Genomic DNA, 21,671 nt, shown 5'->3' on the forward strand with positions numbered 1-21,671 from the left:
ATTTCGAATTACATACAATGGCCAATTTAAAAATGGAGTTGAATAGCAGTTGACTCCTTGGAATAAGAAATTTTAAAACTGAATAACTGTTGATGCAGCATCTGAACATTTAATTCAATACATACCACCTAGCTCGAATATGAAGATTGTGCTGGGGATTTTAAAATGGCATAATGAGCATCAAAATTTCAGTGTTTCAATCCTTGGTTTGAACATATATCGTGAAATTGGTAAAAATGACCCTTATATGTGGTTAGACATTTAAAAAGAGCAACATGATCGAAAAACCTTTCCAAATCGCTCAAAAAATCGTTATGAAAGCCAAAAAGCCTACAAATTTGGTAAAAACGGAAATTATGCATAAAAATAGTGAAAATCAAGGAGCCCTAGTAATTATAGATAAGTTATACTGTGATGTAATACAGATGTATATTATATTTATAATTTTACTTTCATAGATGAATTTTTCTGTGAAGACTTCTGTTTTAGAGAAAGGCTTGTGAATGGACAATTATGTTAATTAAGTGCATGTTCATTTTGTATATATATACTTTAATAAATGTATAAATTATTTCGAAATTTGATTATAATTTTAGTCAATTTCACCGTAGTTATTGGTTGTCTCCAATTGCAGTAATTTCATGCATTCTGATTTGATCAGAATAGCATTTTGACCGTCAATTTGGCTAACAGGATGCCAGTATTTCACAGGGTACTGCTGATATCAAAAAGTATGTAGGTGACTTCAAGTAATGAGAGCTAGAATCTTTTGCCATGCTTATACCTTAAGTTTGCTCATAGCAGGTCTATTAGCATGGGTAACTATCATACTCACCACATTCAGTGGTAGCTGGCTGATAGATCACAAGTCTCTATCTCTCTGTGCAGAAAATATTTTAATGGAGCTCATTCTCTCTTCTGCATATAGAGGTGAGAGAGCCACTATACTTCCAATATGAGCAGCCAATATAGTTAACAGCATCAACAAAACAACTTGACTTCACCAAAGTATGAATTTATATCACAAATATATACTTTTTAATGCAAAATACAGGTTCATAGATACAAAAAATAAAACTTAAACAAGGTCAAATAATTCTTTAAAAGTGCTTCCCAGCACTTAAATAACAAATATCAAACTGCCAAGAAAAAATAGCCAGAATGGATGGAACAGTGACTAGCAGAGTTAGGCCAGTATTTTTGTAGCATGCCCCAATTTCCAAACGGCAATAATAAATTATTATAGTGAACTCTCATTTTTGGCACCAACTTAAAAAAATTTTCTTCTTTCGGTTTCTCCTCCTGCAGCTGAAACCTGAAATTTGTTGTGAGACATTACGTAAATGTTATTGTATGAAATGAATTGATTTTTACCTTCTTCTATAGCTAAGAAGGTACATATATTTCTCTGGAATTATTTTTAATCTGATAGAACCAAAATACAAGGATCACTATATTATAAAAAAAATTGTGAAATTCTAACGAGTCAATAACTTGTATCTATTGCCACATTGTGAGCGCTGCTCTTATAGTACAGGCAGAGCAAGGTGACAAGATGATATTGTTACACTTCTTAATGCAAGCAAGCCACTTGGTAAATACATTACGTATTTGCACCTTTACAGTCGATTTAGCCCTGAGCACCCATTGAATATAGAACTTTATAGGAGATGCAAATAGGTACAAATATAATAAATTGGCTGGTGAGGTATTTTATGAGGCAATTTCGTATTATTTGAACTTGATGGGTGAAGAGGTAGTGTTATATTTTCCCAAAAACAAGACTATTGGGCTTTAGCCATTATACTAGAAAATGTGGGCAAGATGAGCCTTTTAAAGGATCTTTGGACCAAAATGACTGAATAGGTCTGAAGAATGCATGCATGAAAAAGTGCAACACTCTCTCAAGCACCTCCTACCCTGCTATTAGCTATACAACCCTAATGATTACATCACATCGTAATCACATAGTTTTTATGCATTAAGTACCTAATAACTTGGGTTAGACAATTTAACATTACCTTTGGGTTTTATCAGTCTGAAGGGCAAAGTTTAGGAACCACATTTCCAAATTCAGTCTTCACTGAGTCAAGGTACTGCTGTTGAGTGACCAAATGGCAAATGTCACATCTATTTAAGTGTTTAATGACTAGGGATAATTTCCGACGCGGTCCAAACAACCTGAAAAAGTCAATCTTTAACTCATGGATATTATAAAAATTACCCTTATCGTATTTGGGAAAGTGGATACTTGCTCTATTCCCAAATGTCTAAGATCCTCTTCAGTTAGCGATAGGAACACACCAAGATCAATGTTTTGATTTTCAAACACTTTATGATATTTCTCCAGACTATAAAATTTCAAAATGCTTAAAAGATTCATTTCCTTCAGGGCTGGAATGATAAAAGATAATTCATTCAAATTACAGATTTCAGTGCAATCCTAACACAATTCTCAATTCAATTCCTTTACGCTGTGAGTGTGCAGTACCTACCTATCTGCAAGACGTGGTTGGTGACGCAGCCAATGGGGGCTGCCGCCACAGGGGGCAGCGATCGGGACTTGCGCAGAGGCTGCGGCTGAGGCTGCCATGGCTCTTTGGTTTTCACTTTCCTCCCAACTCCAACTTCCTTTGCAGGCTCTTTTTATTTCATATGCATAGCCATAAATTGTGAAGAAAATCTTTAATTTAAACCGTTGCCATAGCGTTAAAAAATACTATTCCAATTGGATATGTATTTCCAAATGTATGTGTCTTTTTAAAGCTACCTTGGCAATATAGCAAAGCACCAAGTGAGGCACAATTGCTATTGATATGTAGAATATTTAAAATTTTTTTAGTTGATTGGTGGTGGACTGGCTTATAAAAAGCACTGCCTAAAATGTACTAATTTACATGTGTTCAATTATATAGGTATGATACGCGATGAAAAGACCCTGATATTCCAGTTATGTTGTTTCAAATAATTCAGTAAAAACAGCATCGAATTTCACTGAAATGGCTCTCCATTGTCGGTGGTTGTTGTGATGTCAATTTATTGCTCCACCCACACAGGTGTCGATGAAAAGTTACCTTCCAAAAAACAATTAACGGATATTATGTTTAAATGAATGTTGCTCCTCAATTTAGAAAAAAATTGCGTATGTACTTTGTTGCAATTATTTGCTTGATTGCTGAGCAAATATTTCCATACTCGATTAAAAATGACATATGATGATACTTTTTGAGGTATCCAGCATTTTTCTTCATCCTTTCAAATGTTCCATATTACTACTTTCCAACGGGAGACTACAGCTCTCAAATTTTCAGAGATGAGAGAGCAAAGGATGAGCTTAGTGTGCATTTGCATGAGTAAAAAAGTAAGAGCGAAACTTTGAAGGAAAGGAGGGTGAGAAGGAGAGAGCAGAGAAAAGGAATGTGCACTAAGGAAGCCAACAGAGTGAAATAAAACTTAAATTTTACAAGGCTATCGTATGTGCCACCTCCATTTTAGTGACTAGGGTGAATTACGCTTCAGGCAGGAAGGCAGGGACAGTGGCGCAGCGAGGGGGATAAACCCCCCACCCCCAGAGGTCAGAGAAATTTTTAAGTTTAATCCATTTTACTTATTTGGATCAGTATTACTTATAGAATAGTGTTAGAATTTATCAAATATCCCTCAGAAAGCTGTAAAACACGCCATTTTGAAACATTATTCTTCAATTTTTTCTGGAGGAGGGCCCCCACAACTCCTGCTTACCCTGATAGGTATGCAATACCCCCACACCCATAAGTATTAGTTGCACCTAAAACCCCCCCTAGCCTTAATTCCTAGCTGCGCCCCTGGGCAGGGACCTCCCTTCACAACCTTAGTTGCTGAAAAAAGACAGTGCTTCAAATTTCCCTCACCTCATTCCCAATAGTGAATACATACTGTCAGAAAGGAAACCAATTTTCAAGCAAAAGTGAAAGTGGTGGCACACATCTTTTGTTTGAATACTTTTTCTGCCCATAGAATGTGCCAATAACTGATGCAGCGGAAGGGTTAACGCAGGAGTAATACATACAAATGACCCAATTGGGAAAGAGAGTGCACCTTCTGGCAAGTAGAGGTCCACCACTTGGGCCAAACTACTCAGCCCCCTGCGAGTAGCTATCGACTTGAGTGTTTCTCCCTCCAGAGATTTAATGGTGGCATCGGCTCCACTTTTCAAGATGAACTTCACCATGCCTTCCTTGCCTTCCATCGCAGCCACCATTGCTGCTGTTGCTCCAGTTTTGTCCCTGATCAAACGAAAGAAAGAGAAGATTGCAGTTGAATAAGCCCTGCACCAATATTATGGCATAACTGCATGCATCTAAAATAGGCCTTACACTTTATTGATATCCGCTCCATTTAGCAATAAAATATTGGCTACACTTTGGTGTGCTCTGTTGACAGCATAGAATAAGGCTGTCCACCCTTTGTCATCCGCTGCATTTACGACTGCCTTCTACAAGATATAAAATCAGTAGAACAGGGAGAGATTTTTAGGATGTATTTATGGATTACTTTCAGTGATTTACATGAACATTATACCCTGTAAGCCACCTCAATAGGCATGTGAGGGAATCGCTAAGGCACCAGCTATTCATCTGTGTACGTATGTAGTGCTAAAATGGTATGTATATGTGCTAATGTTATTTGAACACAGCCTAACACTTATTGAAGCTCTCATTTGTTTGATGGAAAAAAATCCTATACCTATCCATTTTTCTAGGGGAGACACTTGATTTATTACCTACTTCTATTGGACCAGGAAAATATATACATACAATGATGTTCTCAATATCACTAAGATAAAATTTTTTTAACAGAATATGCAAAACAGTATTTTCCAGAGTTATTTTGCTAATGGGGGACTCCTTATACTTAGGGCATATTAGCTATTAGAACACCCTAATTTCAATTTTTCATTCAGGTGGATCATCATAACTGTCAAATTTCTTTTTGCATGACACATTAAGCTTAATTTGATCTCAGGTTAATATTTGATCACCTATAAACAAATTAATAAATATTTATGCCTGTCTTGACAGCCCCAAAAAAATAGTTAGAGGGAAAAACCTTGTATGTAATGACCTTGTACTTGACCAGTGGCGCAGCAAGGGGGAGGTTTTGGGGGTTAAAACCCCCCCAGAGCTCAGAGAAATTTTTAAGTTCCATCCATTTTACTTAATTGGATTGATATTACTAATAGAATAGTGTAAGGATTAATAAAATATCCCTCAAAGCCGTAAAACTCGCCATTTTGCACAGTTTATCTTAAAATTCCGCAATTTTTAAATCTCGCACCTACCGTTTATCCTGGTGGGTATTCCATACCTCCACACACACCGGTATTAGTTGCACCTAAACCCCCCCAACCTTAATTCCTAGCTGCACCCTTGTACTTGACAATTTCCCTGAAAGCATTTCTAAAGGATTGGAAGGAGACCACATAAAGATCACACCCTCCACAATAGATTGAGGTTGATTCGCAACTGAAGAAGAGGATACCTGCCACCACTGTTCTTCCACAAAAAACCTCTTTGGAAGTACATACATATATGTATACCTCTGTGAAAAATTTTGCTGCATCCTCATGTCCATTATGTGCCGCAATCATTAATGCAGTTTGACCTTGTGCATTTCTAGTATCTTTTTCTGCTCCGCATCTGAGGAGAAGTTCTATAGTTTCAGGACAACCATTGAAGCAAGCGTACATTAATGGCGTCCAACCCTCTTTATTCTTCTTTGAAACTGAAGTCCTTTCTCTGCAAGAAAACAAAAACCTGCCATTAAAATGTAACAAAGGTAAGTTTTGTAAATCAAAATCATTAAAACAATCACGAATAGGTGGACACAAGGGTGCATTGTTTTCCAAGATTAAGCTGCTAGTAGAGAAGAAACCGAAAAATAGGGATTTTTAGAATGCAAAAATATCCATTTTATTTATTTGATGCATTTTCTATTGGAGAAATGCTTTCATTGGGCTTATTTATGCATGTTTTTTATGGAAGACTTTCTTTTTCTACTGTCCAGTGGCATAGTGAGGGGGGAAGTCCTGACCCCCTCCCGAAATATAAAAATACTATTACTTTCCTTCAGAAAAGAAAAAAATATATTGAAAAGTCATGAATTTACAAAGGATTTCTTTGAAAATGAAGTTTTTTCAATAATGAAAAGTGTTAAAATTAGTTTAAAACCCTCTACATACTTATAACCCTGTTTTTAAAAAAATTTCCCCACTCAAGCCCAAACAAATTTTAGACCCCCCAAACAAATTCCTGGCTACCCCAATGCTACTGTCCACTAAAACATTTAGCATAGTTATTTATTAAATTATTAATAATTCAATAAAAATAAATTAATAAATATAAGATAATAATAGTATAATTGTTCAATATGCATAATCTGTGGAAGATAGTTGGATAAACATAAAAAGTGGACTTCAAGAGAAGTTTTGAGGAGAAGATGAGTTATTAAGAATAACCCTATTGAAAATGGCCCATCGGATTATCATAGCATTTTGGAATAGCTAGAGGAGCAGGGATGATGAATCTACGCTAGGATGTGCAAAAGGGAAAATTGAAACGGCCTATAGGGTTATATAGTGAGCTCATATTAAAACCAAGTAGGTGTGAAAAATCTGAACCCTACTGTGAAGATGCAATAATACAATAAGGAATGAGACAAGGGTACTGCATCCTATTATTTATTATGTTAATATAAAAAAAGCTGTCAATGAAATCAAAGAGTAAGGTGCTAATATTGACAGAATATGAGTTAGATTGCTGCAATTTGATGACGACAGCAGTCAGCCAAGACAGAGGATGATTTGATGTAGACTTTGACAAATATGGGAAAGACAATGGCCAGATATCAGATGGAAATCAACAAAAAGAGGACTAAGATATTAATATGCAGCAAAAGAGAGGAAGCTAGAACAAACTTTAAACAAGGAAAACAAAATCTTGAGGAGGCGACAGAGTTTTGTTGCTTACGAAGCCAGATAACTAAAGATGGACAAAGCAAGAAAAAAAAAGTCAGTAGAATATCACAGGAAAAGAGGGGTTTCTACAAAAAGAAGAATCTACTTACAGCAGAGACAACAAGTAAAGAAGTAAGGAACGATTCATTCGATGCTACATATGAAGCAAGTTTCTCTATGGGAGCGATGCTTGGACGTTGACAGCTGAAGAGAAATCAAGAGTGGAAGCATTCAAAATGAAGGGCCTCTGAAGAATGATTAAGATAAAATGACCAAATAAGCAATGAGGAGGTGCTAAGAAAAGTGGGAGATATGAGAATTCTTCTAAAAACTTTAACAAGACGACGAAAATTTAATAGTCTGCAATATCATATGGCCAAATGAAAACAATCATCCAAGGACAGGCGAACAGGGAGAAGGGCAAGGGACAGCCCTGAATGAGCTCCATAGGAAAGATATTTACGGATGTGAAAGAGAAGAAATACTACATTATAATAGGGCTAGCAGATATGAGAGTGGTATGGAGAGTTGCATCAAATCAATCTTAGAATTGCTGACTAATCAAAACGATTATATTAACTATATAAGATTGGACGAATCCAAACGCTCTTTACATGTAAGAAGAGGTTTGTATAGATTTTCTGATTTTCCCTCTGTTATGATGACAGGACTGAAGTCTTCACAGTGAAGTAATGCATGTATGGCTTCAACGAAGATAACATCAGTGGTTTAAAACTAGAAAGCAAGCCATAAATTTGCGAAATGACTAAACTGGAAGGTCATTGTAAAATAGAAATGAAGTATTTAAACCTTTCAAGGAACTCTTGTAGACCAACGGTGTTCCCAATCGATGCCAAAGTATGTAAATCACAGCGGGGGAATTCAGGTTCTCGTGTCCATGCGAGGAATGGTGAAAATTCATCTTTCTCCCATTCCGATGAGGGTCCAAGCTGAAGCATTTGCTATGGATAATATAGATTGGCTCGGAGTAAATTCACAACTTAATTCATAAATGTCACGTCATCATAAGCGCCCATAAATAATTGCAGTTACATTTAGTAAGTAATTCCACCGTCCAGCCATAAAGATGTCTGTTAACAGCGAGTAAAATTGATCTAGTGGTAAAATGCGAACAGCAGTCCCAAAAGTACGAAATGAAAATCGCGGCGTATGCATTATAGACTCGCTAGGTAGAAACGTATTCGAACTGCTCAAAAGAAATTGGGAGAAGCTGGGTAAATTGAAAATTAAGATAGCAATTGAAGTATTTGCGATGCAGCAAAATCTAATAATCTTTGTGACAGAATATCTTTTTACCTTTTTAATGGCCATTCTGATCCCGTAACTTGCTTCTTGTTCAGTTCGGAGATGTCTCGCGCGAGTCTAAAAAATGTATCCACTGCAGTGACAGCTTGCGGAATGAGTTTGTTATTACAGTCAGCTGTAACAAGAAGGAAGCGAAATTGTTTGTTTTTAATGGTGATTCGTGAGGATATACGTCAAATGAATTGATTAGGTGGACATTGTGATAACATCGATTACAGTGTTTTGAGGTGACAGGGGTTTTTCGTGATTTATTCTTTGCTAAGTGGTGGGGTTACTTGTTTTTGTGCGTTACTTTTCGTTACCTACGATGTTCCTTGCATTTCTATTTAAGGATCAATATGGCCGGCCTGAAATAAATTTACAATTGTTTTGCAGATTGATCCTTTAAGGAGTTTCTACTTGTGGTGGAAAGAAGACTTGACTTATCAAGGACCTGAATGGCCCTGATGCCCCCAAATCGTTTATATTGTTTCTAATATTGTTATTCCGCGTTTCATGCCGAACTCATCGAGGCTGTTATTGTTGTACGATACATTTTTGATGGTGATTTTGTTGAAACGATTTTAATTACCTCTCTTGTTATACGTAAGGGCACAGCACCGTGAAGTTGCTCTTCAAGGGCCTGAAATTTAATTATGATTCACTCAAGTCATTCGTTCATAGTGCTATCATTTAATTAGATATTATTATGCAATGGCCTCAGCGTCACAAGTAAATATGGATGTTGATAACGACAGTGCCGTGTGTAGTGGTGAGAAGGCAGCCAATGGGTCAAGCACCGAAGGCAAGGATCCCCTTGAGTCGCCCTGCACCACGGAAAATGACAGCGTCGGGCCAGAGATGCTCGCCACAATTGAAGTGCGTCTCAAAAGACATATGAAGAAAGATGACAGTGGCATATCAGTGGAAAAGTCAGAAGTCAGCTCAGACGATGATGCAAACAAAAAGCAAAAGACGGCTGAGGCACTCGTTAAAGACGACAAATCTTCCTCGGGTAGTTTTCCAAAATTGAATTCGAAAGCAAAAAACAGAAATTATAGGAAAAAAGGAAATACCGATGGAGATGTCAGCAGTGACGAGGAATCAACCAACAAGGAATCTGGAAGATCTTCTTGCTCAAATCCACAGACTGAAGAAGAGGAGAAAGAAGCACATGAAAAGAAGAATCCTGATTCTCAAAAACAGGAAAGTGCTGCAACTTCCGATAATGCAGACATCGAAATGGAAGAGGGATTGTCGAGTCCTTTTGCTGATGCTGATCAGAACAGCTCTCATGATTCAGATGCGGATAGTGATAGCGATACGAATTCGGAAGAAAGAAAGAGTGATATTAAGTCCTCGGACAATGAAGCTGCTGAAATTTCTGCCGTTGTTTTGATGAAGGGGAAGCCAAAACACAAGTGGTTTGTCATGCAGGAAGTTATAAACAGGTAATCCCACTGCACTATGCGGCTCCCTATAAATGTATATATTGGCTCAACTCTCTGCATGTAAAATATTAATTTGTTAGTCTTTATAAGGTAGCTTATAATTCTGTTTGCCAATTGGTGACAGTCGTATTTCTTAAGTATCAATCACTACCAATGAATGTCACGTAAATAATCAGACAAATGTATATTGTTATTGGTGATGTTCAATTTTGTTTCAGGCAAAAAGGAAGTAGGGGCAACATGGCTGGCCCTGAACTTTTCCAGCGACGATGCTATGGATCACTTCATGCCGTCCAGCGACTTGAACTCATGAGCAGATTGGAAGGTCACAATGGTTGCGTGAACACTCTTCATTTCAACAGCAGTGGCTCACGACTTGCAAGTGGCTCTGATGATTTGAAGATTATTATTTGGGATTGGGCTTTAGGAAAGAAAGTACTTCAGTATGACAGTGGCCACCGAAGTAACGTTTTTCAGGTAAGAATAATAATATTCTGGGGTTGGGTAACTACAGAAATTTCAAAGCTCGAATCGTTTTACATGTTTTGAAGTTGATTATAGGCAAATTATGCCGTAGACAAGGATCAACAGCATTCGAGAAAAATGGACTTGGCTGTTTCTATAGGTGATCACATTGCTGCCAATTAACCTTCCTGTGCTCACTTAGTTAATAATAGTCCACATAAATGTTGTTGTTGGAGCGATCGCCCTCCAGGTGGCAGGGCTGATGGTCACTCATGGAAAACATTGTATGCTTGGTAATTCAACAGGAAAATGTCTATTTTCCCCATTATTCTATTTTTCACGGGGAAACAAATATCAGGGACTTCGTCATGCTATACCATGGTACTGGAGCAATTGCTTACTTCTCTACCAAAGTCAGTTGACACCTTTCATTATTAACATGGATATTTCCATCAACCCAATCCATTTTTCAAAGCTCATACTCTTAAGAAATAAGTTAACCAATTTATGGCATGGTTTTTGGAGGAGGTGACCAACGGCTGGGGTCGTTTGCTCTTTGAGGGAAGGGTGAGGGACTTGGGGATGGAGAGAAACCTGAAGTCGACCTTAGCGGCCTCTTCTTAACGAAAGGCACCAAGGTGCCCATGGCTCAACGTCTCATCTGACGGACAGAGTGCTGTGCACTAAGTATTCTCCACAAAGCACTCAAGCAGGGATTGGGCAGTCTCTGAAATATTTCCGCCACCGCCAGGATTTGAACCTGAATCCAAGGGCTGGGAAGCCTGTATTCTAACCACCGCACCAACCTGAATTACCTGTATAACCAATTTATTTGACTTTTTACGATGAGTACACACAATTGATCATTAATCATGTTATTGGTCAACAATAATGGGTGCTTTCCATTCATGCGACTCATGCATTGACTAGTGTCGACTCACGGAAACTGGTTAAATAACTCTCCAATTCCTGTGCGTTGCCTTTTGTTGACTTGTGTCACAACAGTCAGCGACACACACAGAATGGAACACGAAAACCGCGACGCAAGTCGATTTGTGTCAATGAATGGAAAGCACCCAATGAATTTTACTCAAATATTTACAAATTTATTCTAAGCAGAGCGTAACCTTGGGAAAACTAGTTGATGCACTGCTGTATGTGCATTAAGTTGCCAGGAAAAATTTGCAATAAATAAGTGTTAGTCATTAATTTATGAACAATGATATTCAGTCATTAGTTTTGATAGGATTATTGATGTATTTTGAGGCAGGCTAACATTTTAATTGTCACTTGAGCAAACCATATGGATGGTGCTCTTCTTGCAACTTCCAGTGGCCCGAGTAAAATTAATACCTCTTCACCATATCCAGTTGTCTTATCAAATGTAGTGTTTTTCACTCTGCTGCTAAAACTAGTGGAGTGCAGATGGAGGGCGATTACAGAATCTGCCATCTTGTATTTGATTTTACCCATATAGAAAGCAAGGTGGAGAGAAATATTTTGCAAGTGTCCAGTCCTTCTTATATGAGTCCCTGCTAACAACCATGGTTTTGACACAATGTACACCTGAATAATGAATTTAATGAGAAAAGTGGACACTATTTAGGCAAGTAATGTGGTTGGGGAGAAAGTAAGAGGGTATGGAAGGCTGGGAGACATTGAGGTGGTGGTTAATGGGAGGTGTCATGGGTAGCCATCACTTTCAGTGTGGAGGGTTTACTGAATATGGAATAAAGTGGAGGAGGAATGCAGAAGGTTATCAATGAAGGCCACCCGTGTAAGAATATCCTATTCTTCAAGGGTGTGTAACCTGTTCCTCACCACCTGTAGTACATATGGTGGGTAAGGCCCATGGTCCAAGGTGTCACCTTCCCCCTCTTGACCACACTCTCAGTGCCTTCTTCATGGAAAGTCCTTAACAGAAAGAGCATACCACTTGAGAGCCAAAATTTTTCTATATTCTGACGCGACATGCAATGGGCTAGGCCACCAAACCATGAGCAGAGAAACAAACACGCTGACAGTGAGTTTAAAGAGAGGGCCTTGTTTTATCATGGATTGACAAGGAGTTTTTATTATGCTGAATCAACTGATTTAGGGAATTCATGGCCCCCCTTACCCAATTCAACAGTCCATTCCTGAAGTCCATTCTTTTTATTGTGATGGGTCAGCTGATTGAGGGAATTCATGGCCCCCTCGCCCAATTAAACGGTCCATTCCTGAACAGAATGAGAAAGGAGAAGGAAAGAAGGGAGGTGGCCTGCATAACACCCACTAACTGATATACCATATTTCTCCGAATATAGTCCCCCCCCTTTACTTTTACCACAGGCATTTTTGGAAAAAAAGGGGGGACTATATTCAGACATATACGGTAAGCTGTTCCTATTTGCACTGCTCTGCATTAGCACTGTTCATGCATGGAGACCCTGTTCCAGTTCAACACTTACTGGTTCTGCGTCAATGCCCTTGAAAGTTCTGCGTTGTGCAGCGATCATTGCACACCTTGCGCCCCTATAATCCTCTATCAGATTTGTATCCTGCTACAGTAGACTCTCGCTATTACGAAGTTCACGGGACTGAAAAACTGTACGTTCGTAATAACAAAATTCGCATGAACGTTTCTTTTAGGAATCAATGAAGAAAAAACATATTTTGTCAAAATTTCTTCTCTGCAATCTCCTGTACGTACAGTTGCACTGCAATATTGCTCCAGAATCAAGGGTATAATATACACGATTAAATTACGTGCAAATATATAAAAACGAGAACAATCGTTTCATTTTCTCAGAATAGGAATGGGACATGACACACTCGAGGTTTGATATCTTCCCGAGTACAATAAGTCCTTGACGTACGAATGAGATGCATTCCTTGAGACTTTGCTTGTAAGATGATAAACCTATGCAAGTCATCGAGGAGTGTGGTTATCATACAGAATGCAACACTGCATTACAATTGTGCATAAACTCATGATTGTGACAAACTGATCTAGCTGGGTGTGTGACGCTGCCGGAGCCGAAAAAGAATTGTTGCCCGCCGGAAGGAAGGATGGACAAAACGCTGAATAGTTCCCGACTTCACATTATTATGGATTAAATTATACTTTGTTCAGATTAAGCCCAAAGTGCGAGTTCCTCTATGCCACACCACATTGCATCAGCCAACTCGTAAGGAGCTAAATTTGAAAATTTAGGCATGCTTGAATTTTTCAGATGTTCACATCTCTGAAAGTTCGTAAATCGAAATGTCTAACAAATTGAATAAAAACAATGTATAAATTAGTTTTAACAATTTGTGAAGCAATGTAACAGCATTTTATTATTTTCAATTCGTATGTAGAATTAAGTAAATTTGTGCTGTGTGAGACTCATGAGGGTGATGTCTGAGGAACGAATTAAACTCCATAAAATTTGTCTCTTTAGAACTTGATGACTCAAATAATGAAAACCCAACGAAAGGACCTCAGTCAGTCTGTGGAACAATAAATCTGCCGATGGATAGCAGACTGTTTGACGTCAGTGACTTTCCTAAGGTGTTCCTCCTTTGAGTTTAGCTCCCAGATGCTGTTTCAATTAGCTCTCACTCTTGATGGAACATTACATTAGGGGCATTAATTGGCAAATGGGTGTATTTCCAAAAGGCTGGGCTGATATATCATTGTCCCATCCTATTTTGTGTTTGTGACATTTTCTTGTGGTGAGGTCCCGCATTGTCGAATCCTTTGAGATATGAGTGTGCTGCACCCACTCCCAGCGGGCTTCCCCCGCTCTTTTCAATGCAGGTCCACAGAGGGATAGGGGCGTTTCTAATTTTAAAATGTAGAAAAAAAAGACAGGGTCTTATGTACAAATTTAATTGAAATGTTCATACACAAATTGAGGTCAGAGGACCTCTTTAAACACAACATTGGAAGTAATTACACTATCCTCTGTTAAACGCACATGATGACTCATACTTACGTATCAACAGGAGACTTGAAGGTGGAATCAGCCGCATTTTGATAAAAGTTAAAGAATGCGAGATATTGTTGCAAATGAACAAATGTATCAGTTTGTGCACCATTAACATCAGGAATATTTACCGGTTTTTGTTTTTTTTTTAATTATTTAAAAACCAATTTTGGGAAGCAATAGCAATATTTAGGAAGTAAGATATGCCGTCGCATGCTCTCTGATAAATTCTGTGCATTTTGGTACCTCATTTGTAGAGTTTGGTTGCGTATAAGTTGAGAAAAAGGTATCTATACAGTAGAAATAATATAGAAGATCAGAGGATTCTTATGTCTCCTAGCCATTGAGCATCTATAACATTAAACTGAAATCTACTACAAAAATGCACAGCTGCACTAATATTAGGAGGAGAAGTAATCACCAAGTGCGTGAGACAACCTATGAGTTCTTGATAAGGCTTATCAGAGAGCAAACAGTTTTCGTCCAGTTCTCTTGGAGGAAAAGCTTGAATGGGAGATTTTACTGCTTAACAGTTCTCAATCTGAAGCTTTGAACATAGCCTTAAAACATACACTTATAGAGATTAACAGCATACCTTGTTACACTCTCACATCATTAATGCCAGAAAAGTATTTCAAGGCATACAAGACTTGAAATTGAATTTCAATTTGTTCCTGACTGACTCAATTGAATTCCTACTTTGTCCTGCAATGGCAATGTCATGCACATGCACAAATGCATTATCACTTCCATAATCTTCTGTACACGGAGACAGGTGTCATGCTTTGACCGAAAAAATCCTAGGCTTCTGACGCATTTGTCAAATTTTGTATTCCTGGCATAAGGGGCTTTTTTTTTGTTGGCCATAAAGAGTTTGTTTTTCCAGTTTGCACTCAATACTAGAATCAGATGCATACTCAGGGGGTTGGGACGTGTAGATTTCCTCAGTATGTATGGTTACCATGAAGAAATGCACTCTTGATTCAACTTGTAAGCCCTTACTTTTTATTTGCAGCTCTTTACTATGACAAAGTTAATGTTGTATTTCATTATATTAGAGTCAGTTGGTTCTTTTCTGAGTTAATGGTATCAGGTCAGGGTTTTTTCTGTTAGTGCAAATTAACAAAATATTTGATGAAATTTCTTTCTCTCGAGCATGCACTTATGGAATTACTTTCTTTTTTCATTAACTTTAACTTCTCCCAAGATTTCTTCTGTATGAAAATTTTTGCAATACCGATTTCCTTAGTGGCTACATTTAGTTACTTCTTCATGTTAAGGTGAAGTTGTTATGTATACGATGGTGATGATGGTGTACTAATTACGTTTTTCTTTGTAATCGCTTCAAGTGAACTCGAATAGAACTAATGTTTGACTCTTCCATGTTTGTCTTACAAGGAAAGGTAACCCACGTGTCATCATCAGTTTGCCATCACACTTGGCAGTGTGATAGAAAATGAAATTTTAAGGGATATATATGTTTTTCTTAGGCATCCAATGAACCTTAGTTTTCAAGATTTTATTGTTAGAAAGCCCTGGTAAAAATGCCCATTTTTATGCAACCTGCAATAGCACAATGCAGCCCATATGTGTCATCTGGGGGATCAGCTTGAAACTGATTGGAATTATTCCGAGCGGTTGTAATTCCAAAAGGTTGATTTTCGACTGTTAAGCACTACGATTGGAATTTAGTGTGCTAGAAATTTTTCATTTCGACATCGAGTTTAATTTCTTTTAAAATCCTCTTCACTTGCACCTTCCATTTTGACTCAATAACTTTTTCATGTGTCAAATGTTTTAATATGGACATTTTTAGTGCATTTCAGTTTTTATGAAGTGGAATTTTGAAAGTGTCTTTCAGTCATGGTGGAACAGTGCGACGACATGCCATGAAGTACATCTATACTTGATCAGATTGTACTGTTTAATATTTCTTTTTTTGTTTTTACAGGCTAAGTTTCTCCCTCTCACGGGCGATATGCACATTGTTTCGTGTGCTCGGGATGGGCAAGTTCGATTGGCTGAATTATCGTCGACTGGTCTCTGCCGTGCCACAAGGCGGCTGGCTCAGCATCGCGGCCCAGCTCATAAGCTGGCCTTACAGCCAGACTCACCTCACGTCTTCCTTAGCGCAGGAGAGGATGCAATTGTCAACTCACTGGATGTGCGTGAATCAAAACCTCAGAAGTAAGTGCTCAAAGATGGTCATGGTCAAAGGTACTTGTTACAGTTCAATGGTTTTGTCTAACATTCCCCATAGGTTTATGAAATGAGTTCAGGGACTATATCAATGGTTCAGGGACAAGTACATATTTCGTTCATTTCCTATAATTTACGATGAGGGTATAGAATGTTTTGGGGCTACTCTTCATGGCAATGGTAACATTGAGAGTAGTGTAGAAATTATGAGGATAAAGTGGTGGAGGCCTCAAATCTCCATTTATTGGGAAGCTCGTGCAGTCATTTATTGTCAAACTTTTGAATTCCTACGGTCACAATTCCTTCATTCCTATTTCACAAGCTGATTTTGGGTTTTATGTGGAGTGAGTTACAGTCAAAAGACACCAAAAAAACTGATTTATAGTACACTCCCTATTATCCTAATGGCTAATGATGGGGAGAGACAACACTAATAATCGGAAAACACGGATAGCCCAAACTTTCACTTTAATGTCTTGTAATGTTCATAATTTATGTAAAACAAACAATATATTATTATTCATGCCGTTATTCTGTTATTTTAGAGTGCTTCCCAGACTCATTGAGAGCTTTCTTCGCCAGTTCGCGATCTTTTAAGCGGCAATAACATGGTTGTAGTCGTATTATTAATGCTCCATGTTCCATATTCCCTTGCATCCAAAATTTTTCATTATTGTTGTGATGGAAATGTCATCAATAGTGAATGAATGATAATTTGGCTGCAAAGCTCAAACCAAAGTCCTCAAATCAAAAGTCATGAAATGCAAACTGCCTTTAAATAAAATGTGGTGACTGAAGTAAATTATGAAGCTGTGAGATTTTTCTCGTAAATAAAGGGAAGAAGACTTTATTCTGCCAGCTATACAAAAATTTGCAATTATTTTTCCAAGTAATAAATATTGTAGGGCTTTATAGGGCTTTAGTCTTTCCAAATTTTCTTTTCTGGGTTGTATAGGTAAGGATGAAATATTGTGTAAAAAGCCTAAATTTTTTGTTGGTTATAACCTTGGCCAAAAATAGGTTATATCTTCAGTATGTTTCCATAATTTCAACTGCTTTATGATGGGATTACTGAAAGCCTTTTTGTATTAATTTGAATACTCATAATTTTTAAGAAAGGCATCCCCATATATTGGCTGCTACTTCTTGGTTAAACATATTCTCTTGACTAAGAGCTCAGAATTGACAGCAGGCAGAAATAGTCTATAGCGGTGGCCTATCATGGTGACATCCATGCTTGGAACAAATGAATAACAGTGACCTACTGGTGCATAGTAACAGATGAGTGATCAGAATTGCTGGTCCTTATGAACAGGCCCTGAACATTTAAAGGCGTACTCCATTATAATGAAAAAAAATTATTTGTTATTGTGGTCAGAAATTCTCTTCCTTCCAAATTTCAAAACATTTCAACAGAATCCACTGAGTGTACAACGTTGGTGACTCACATCTTCAATCTAAATAAATTCTTGCCCATCCTGCAATGACGCAACCCACAAAACACCCCTCCACGACCAATTCGCCATTAAACTGCCGCTGTAGAATTATAGAGCATGCTTATTTTTATTGTCTCATTAATCTCTCTGTCATTGTTTATTGACATGAATGAATAACATACCATCTGAAGTATTGGCAAGATAAAAGCCAAAATACAATGGCAATTGCTTGGAAGATGAGAGAATTTTACTTGTAAGTACTCTTAGGGGATTCATTTTTGCTGTACAGTGGTTTTCTCTAATACAATGAAACACCATAGGTTGGTTGCTGTTAAAGAGGGAGCGAAAAAGATTGCATTGTACAGCATACACGCCAACCCTTTGACCTGTAATGAATTCTGTGTCAGTGGAAGAGATCACTTCATCAGGATTTACGACAAGAGGAAGATTTGCGAGGGTGATAGCCCACTCAAAAAGTACTGCCCGCATCACTTGGTTAGTAAACTAATGTCTTTATTTTGGCCATTGGTCAATGTTTGATTTTATTGCTGCTTCTGCAGTGGCATGAATGTCTGAAAATTAATGCTAAGTGTTTTGTTTGCCATAGCTTCATTCCAACACCTATGCACACGTTACGTGTGCTGTGTTTAACTACAACGGAACGCAAGTATTAGGTTCTTATAATGATGAAGACATATATTTATTTGGTACAAATGAATCTGAATCAGAATATTTGCATAGATATGAGGGACACAGAAATAATGCAACAGGTATAATTCACTAGTGTTTGTATTCTTACTCTGTAGTACTGATATTTGGTACACTTTTCTTTTGCTTACCAATACATTTTGCTATTTACAGTGAAAGGAATCAATTTCTTTGGGCCCAAGAGTGAGTTTGTGGTCTCTGGGTCGGACTGCGGAAATATTTTCTTTTGGGATAAAGAGATGGAGTCAGTGGTTCAGTTCATGCCTGGTGATGAAAATGGTGTGGTGAGTGTAATGAAAATACATGTCTCCATGCCCATGCATGCATAATTTGTCTTTTCCAAGGGCAAGCTAAAATGCCTTCGTGTACACAACATGAGTTGAAAACAAAAGAACCAAAGTTCTTCCTCTTTAGGTGGATAAGCATGAGCCTTGCTCTTTTCACATGGACGCGTTCATTTTTTAATAATTTATTGTAGCTCAGCATGTTAGTTAATTTTAGCCATGGCCCAACTTACTCAAGGGCAGCTTTCAGCAGGCTGATCCATATTTATGACAAGCTCTTCATTTTTTGTTTGTGAACGTGTCTGGGCAAATACTATGGATTTGTGAATTCTGTCATCATCTTGGCTTGTTGCCATGGTAAACACCATCTAGATGTTTTTTTTTCAAACAAGTCTGGTGCTTAGAATTCTTTGAAGGTTGAATTCTGTCTATGAAAGAACAAATTGTTAAAAATTTGTGGAGGGATCATCCAGATGCATGTGCAGATATTGAATTTGCTGAGAATTGCATGGATTAAATGGATAAAATGCTTACTTTTGTCATGAACAGACAAAAAATGCATTCATTCCAGTTAGCATCTATAAGAAAAAATTATAATTTTCATTTGATTTAAGGGAATAGAAGTATATCGTCCTAGGTTGTTTGTGCAGTGGATAAGTAATGAATCTAATCAAAAGATATGGTGGACATCAGCAAAAGAGTCTTGAAAAGACGAGCTCTAATTTTGTGATCAGAAGCTAAGTAATGATGTGCAGAATGTAATGAAATTTCTTAGAGAAATATACTGCTTCTATCAGAAGTTTTTTTTATATCTTACGTTAGTTTTGCAGGAAGCTTGTGACTTAAAATTGCGTAATCGTTTTTTGTTGTTTAATTCTTATGTCTGCAGTAGTAGGTGAATATTAAACCTTATCATCACTGTAGTTACATTAGTCGGAAGGGTATTTTTATGTATGCCAGTGTGGTAAATTCCAGCAATGCATGTTCTGATGAATTTAATTCCATGATATGCTGTTGATGAACAAGCAAAGTTCTCACGATGAATATTTGATTAGGTCAACTGCTTGGAGCCCCATCCTCAGATGCCTGTGCTGGCCACAAGTGGATTGGACGATGACGTCAAAATATGGGTCCCATCCTGTGAACAAGAACCAGCCATGCCTGGTTTAAAAAATGTAAGATTTTTAAAATCTGTTCTTTCTTTTTGATACATACATATTGCCCTGAAGATGACTTTAGTCTCCCTCTACTTTAATACATACATAATTATTTTATGTTACCCTGTCTTAGCATCTAGCAATACTCACAAGTTCAGTTAACCCTCGACTTTATATATCAGGATAATACTAAGTTATGATAGTTAGAAGTACAGTCGGATCCGGATTTAAGGTCTTCGCATTTAACGTTTTTCCGCATTTAGCGTTTATTTTTTTGGGTCCCGATTCATTCCCTATTAGGACAATGTAAAAATTATCCGTATTTAGTGTTTCCGCATTTTGCGTTTTTCCGCATTTATGGTCGTAAAAATTTGTCCCGCTCAAGATTTTTTTGCCCGATTTAACGTTTTTTCATGACGGTTCATCCAAATCTTCGAATTTATGCTCATCAACAAGAACAGTCTCATGAAAGTTTACCAAGAGTCGATAGAATCTACCGGGGAACGCTTCTTCAACTGCTTTCTTCCGCGAGCGCAGCGCTGCGACCTTCAACTCGCAAGTTGGTTGATTTGTCTTCTCGTAACGTTTCGCTCCCCTTCTGATCCAAACACCAGGCACTTTTTGTATCAGATCCGATCTAATGGAGCAAAGTTATCCCTTAATAACCTCGAACTACCTTATCCTTCACTTCTTGAACTTGACTTCGATGATACGTGACGACTGATGACACGAGTTATCCTCTGAGGGCCGCTACAATAATGGTTTTCTCGCTATGTTTTCAATGGATGGCTTATGCCCCTTTCAACTCTACTCCCTACGGGCAGTCGATTATTAGCCCAATATTTTTTCATTCGGCTACTTTCTCTGTTCAAAAGAGGAGGCCCAATATCAATTGCGCAGTTCACTAGAAGATTCTTTCTATAATCCATTCCAAGGTCAGTTTCCACGGAGGAACAGCGAAAGAACAGAGGAAGTCTTTCCCCTGTCATGACCGTGAGTGAGAGCATTCTTTCCCTACGGAACAACATTATTTTACATCGTAATTTAGATATCCCGGAGCCAATTTATCGACATGCGGCTGGTTGATATCGCTGTCGATTCAAAAATATTTATCTGGTGCTAATTAATGTCAAAAGAGAATGACAATCGGAGTTTTGACGAACTATCACGGTCCATGACTCTAAGGGCCGGTTTTATAATGTCTGGTTAAACTGGAGTTTAAGCTAAGCGTCGGTTAAGTCCCAAAATTCTGTTTTATAATCGATGGTTAAGTCAAATCTGAGCGTTAAAGTGGTAGTCAAGCTAAACCATGGATTTCCCTTGGGTAAAAGGTTAACGTGAAGTTTAAATTGTTGAAAATGGCGGATGTTTTGAAATGCTGAAGTACCCTACGATAATATACGGAAGAAATAATCGACCAAGCGCAGCATCCTCCGTTTTTATCCGTGTCTACGATATCAGCATTCAATTTCCAATATTTTTAGCACCATACTAGCAATTTAATAAGTGAAATATTTCCATAAGACCTGTGATATATCCGGAACGGACCACTGTTTTCATGCTATTAGACGTATTCTACGGTATACGCTACGAAATCCTTACAAACATCTCAAGTTTGATAATAATCACCATCCAATAAATAATATTGTCTATTCTATGGACTGCAGTCGGAGATCGTGTGCCAAACCCCTGAAAATGTTGAAGTTATGCAATATTTGT

The 21,671-nt window shown here is 37.8% G+C and overlaps 2 protein-coding genes across 6 annotated transcripts in view; one reads left to right on the top strand and one right to left on the bottom strand.

The window, feature by feature from the left end:
• Positions 1-999: 999 nt before the first annotated feature.
• On the bottom strand, positions 1,000-8,413 carry LOC124157969 (ankyrin repeat and SAM domain-containing protein 3-like). 3 transcript variants are annotated; one of them, XM_046533096.1, is made up of 9 exons: positions 8,312-8,413; positions 7,805-7,956; positions 5,579-5,777; positions 4,356-4,474; positions 4,078-4,265; positions 2,496-2,642; positions 2,256-2,394; positions 2,022-2,181; positions 1,000-1,315 (listed from the first exon to the last, which is right to left on the bottom strand). In XM_046533096.1, exons 1-8 carry the CDS (start codon positions 8,324-8,326, stop codon positions 2,034-2,036), a joined length of 1,107 nt encoding a protein of 368 aa, XP_046389052.1. In that variant the 5' UTR covers positions 8,327-8,413; the 3' UTR covers positions 1,000-1,315; positions 2,022-2,033. The 3 variants fall into 3 exon arrangements, with proteins under 3 accessions (XP_046389052.1, XP_046389051.1, XP_046389053.1); XM_046533095.1 differs by lacking the exon at positions 8,312-8,413 and adding an exon at positions 8,048-8,158; XM_046533097.1 differs by lacking the exon at positions 7,805-7,956 and having other exon boundaries at positions 8,312-8,391.
• Positions 8,414-8,447: 34 nt separating this feature from the next.
• LOC124157966 (DDB1- and CUL4-associated factor 8-like) overlaps positions 8,448-21,671 on the top strand; it is a 31,185-nt gene continuing 17,961 nt past the window's right edge. Inside the window, exons 1-8 of one of the 3 annotated variants that reach the window (XM_046533089.1) lie at positions 8,448-8,547; positions 8,696-9,750; positions 9,969-10,227; positions 16,120-16,355; positions 18,124-18,298; positions 18,411-18,573; positions 18,665-18,795; positions 19,851-19,970. In XM_046533089.1, the coding sequence (XP_046389045.1) occupies positions 9,014-9,750; positions 9,969-10,227; positions 16,120-16,355; positions 18,124-18,298; positions 18,411-18,573; positions 18,665-18,795; positions 19,851-19,970 (1,821 nt within the window). In that variant the 5' untranslated portion in view covers positions 8,448-8,547; positions 8,696-9,013. Of the gene's footprint in view, positions 8,604-8,695; positions 9,751-9,968; positions 10,228-16,119; positions 16,356-18,123; positions 18,299-18,410; positions 18,574-18,664; positions 18,796-19,850; positions 19,971-21,671 lie in introns of all 3 variants that reach the window. The other 2 variants (XM_046533090.1, XM_046533091.1) reach the window with 2 other exon arrangements.

Source organism: Ischnura elegans, chromosome 4 (genome assembly GCF_921293095.1).
Source record: "Ischnura elegans chromosome 4, ioIscEleg1.1, whole genome shotgun sequence".
Taxonomy (NCBI): domain Eukaryota; kingdom Metazoa; phylum Arthropoda; class Insecta; order Odonata; family Coenagrionidae; genus Ischnura; species Ischnura elegans.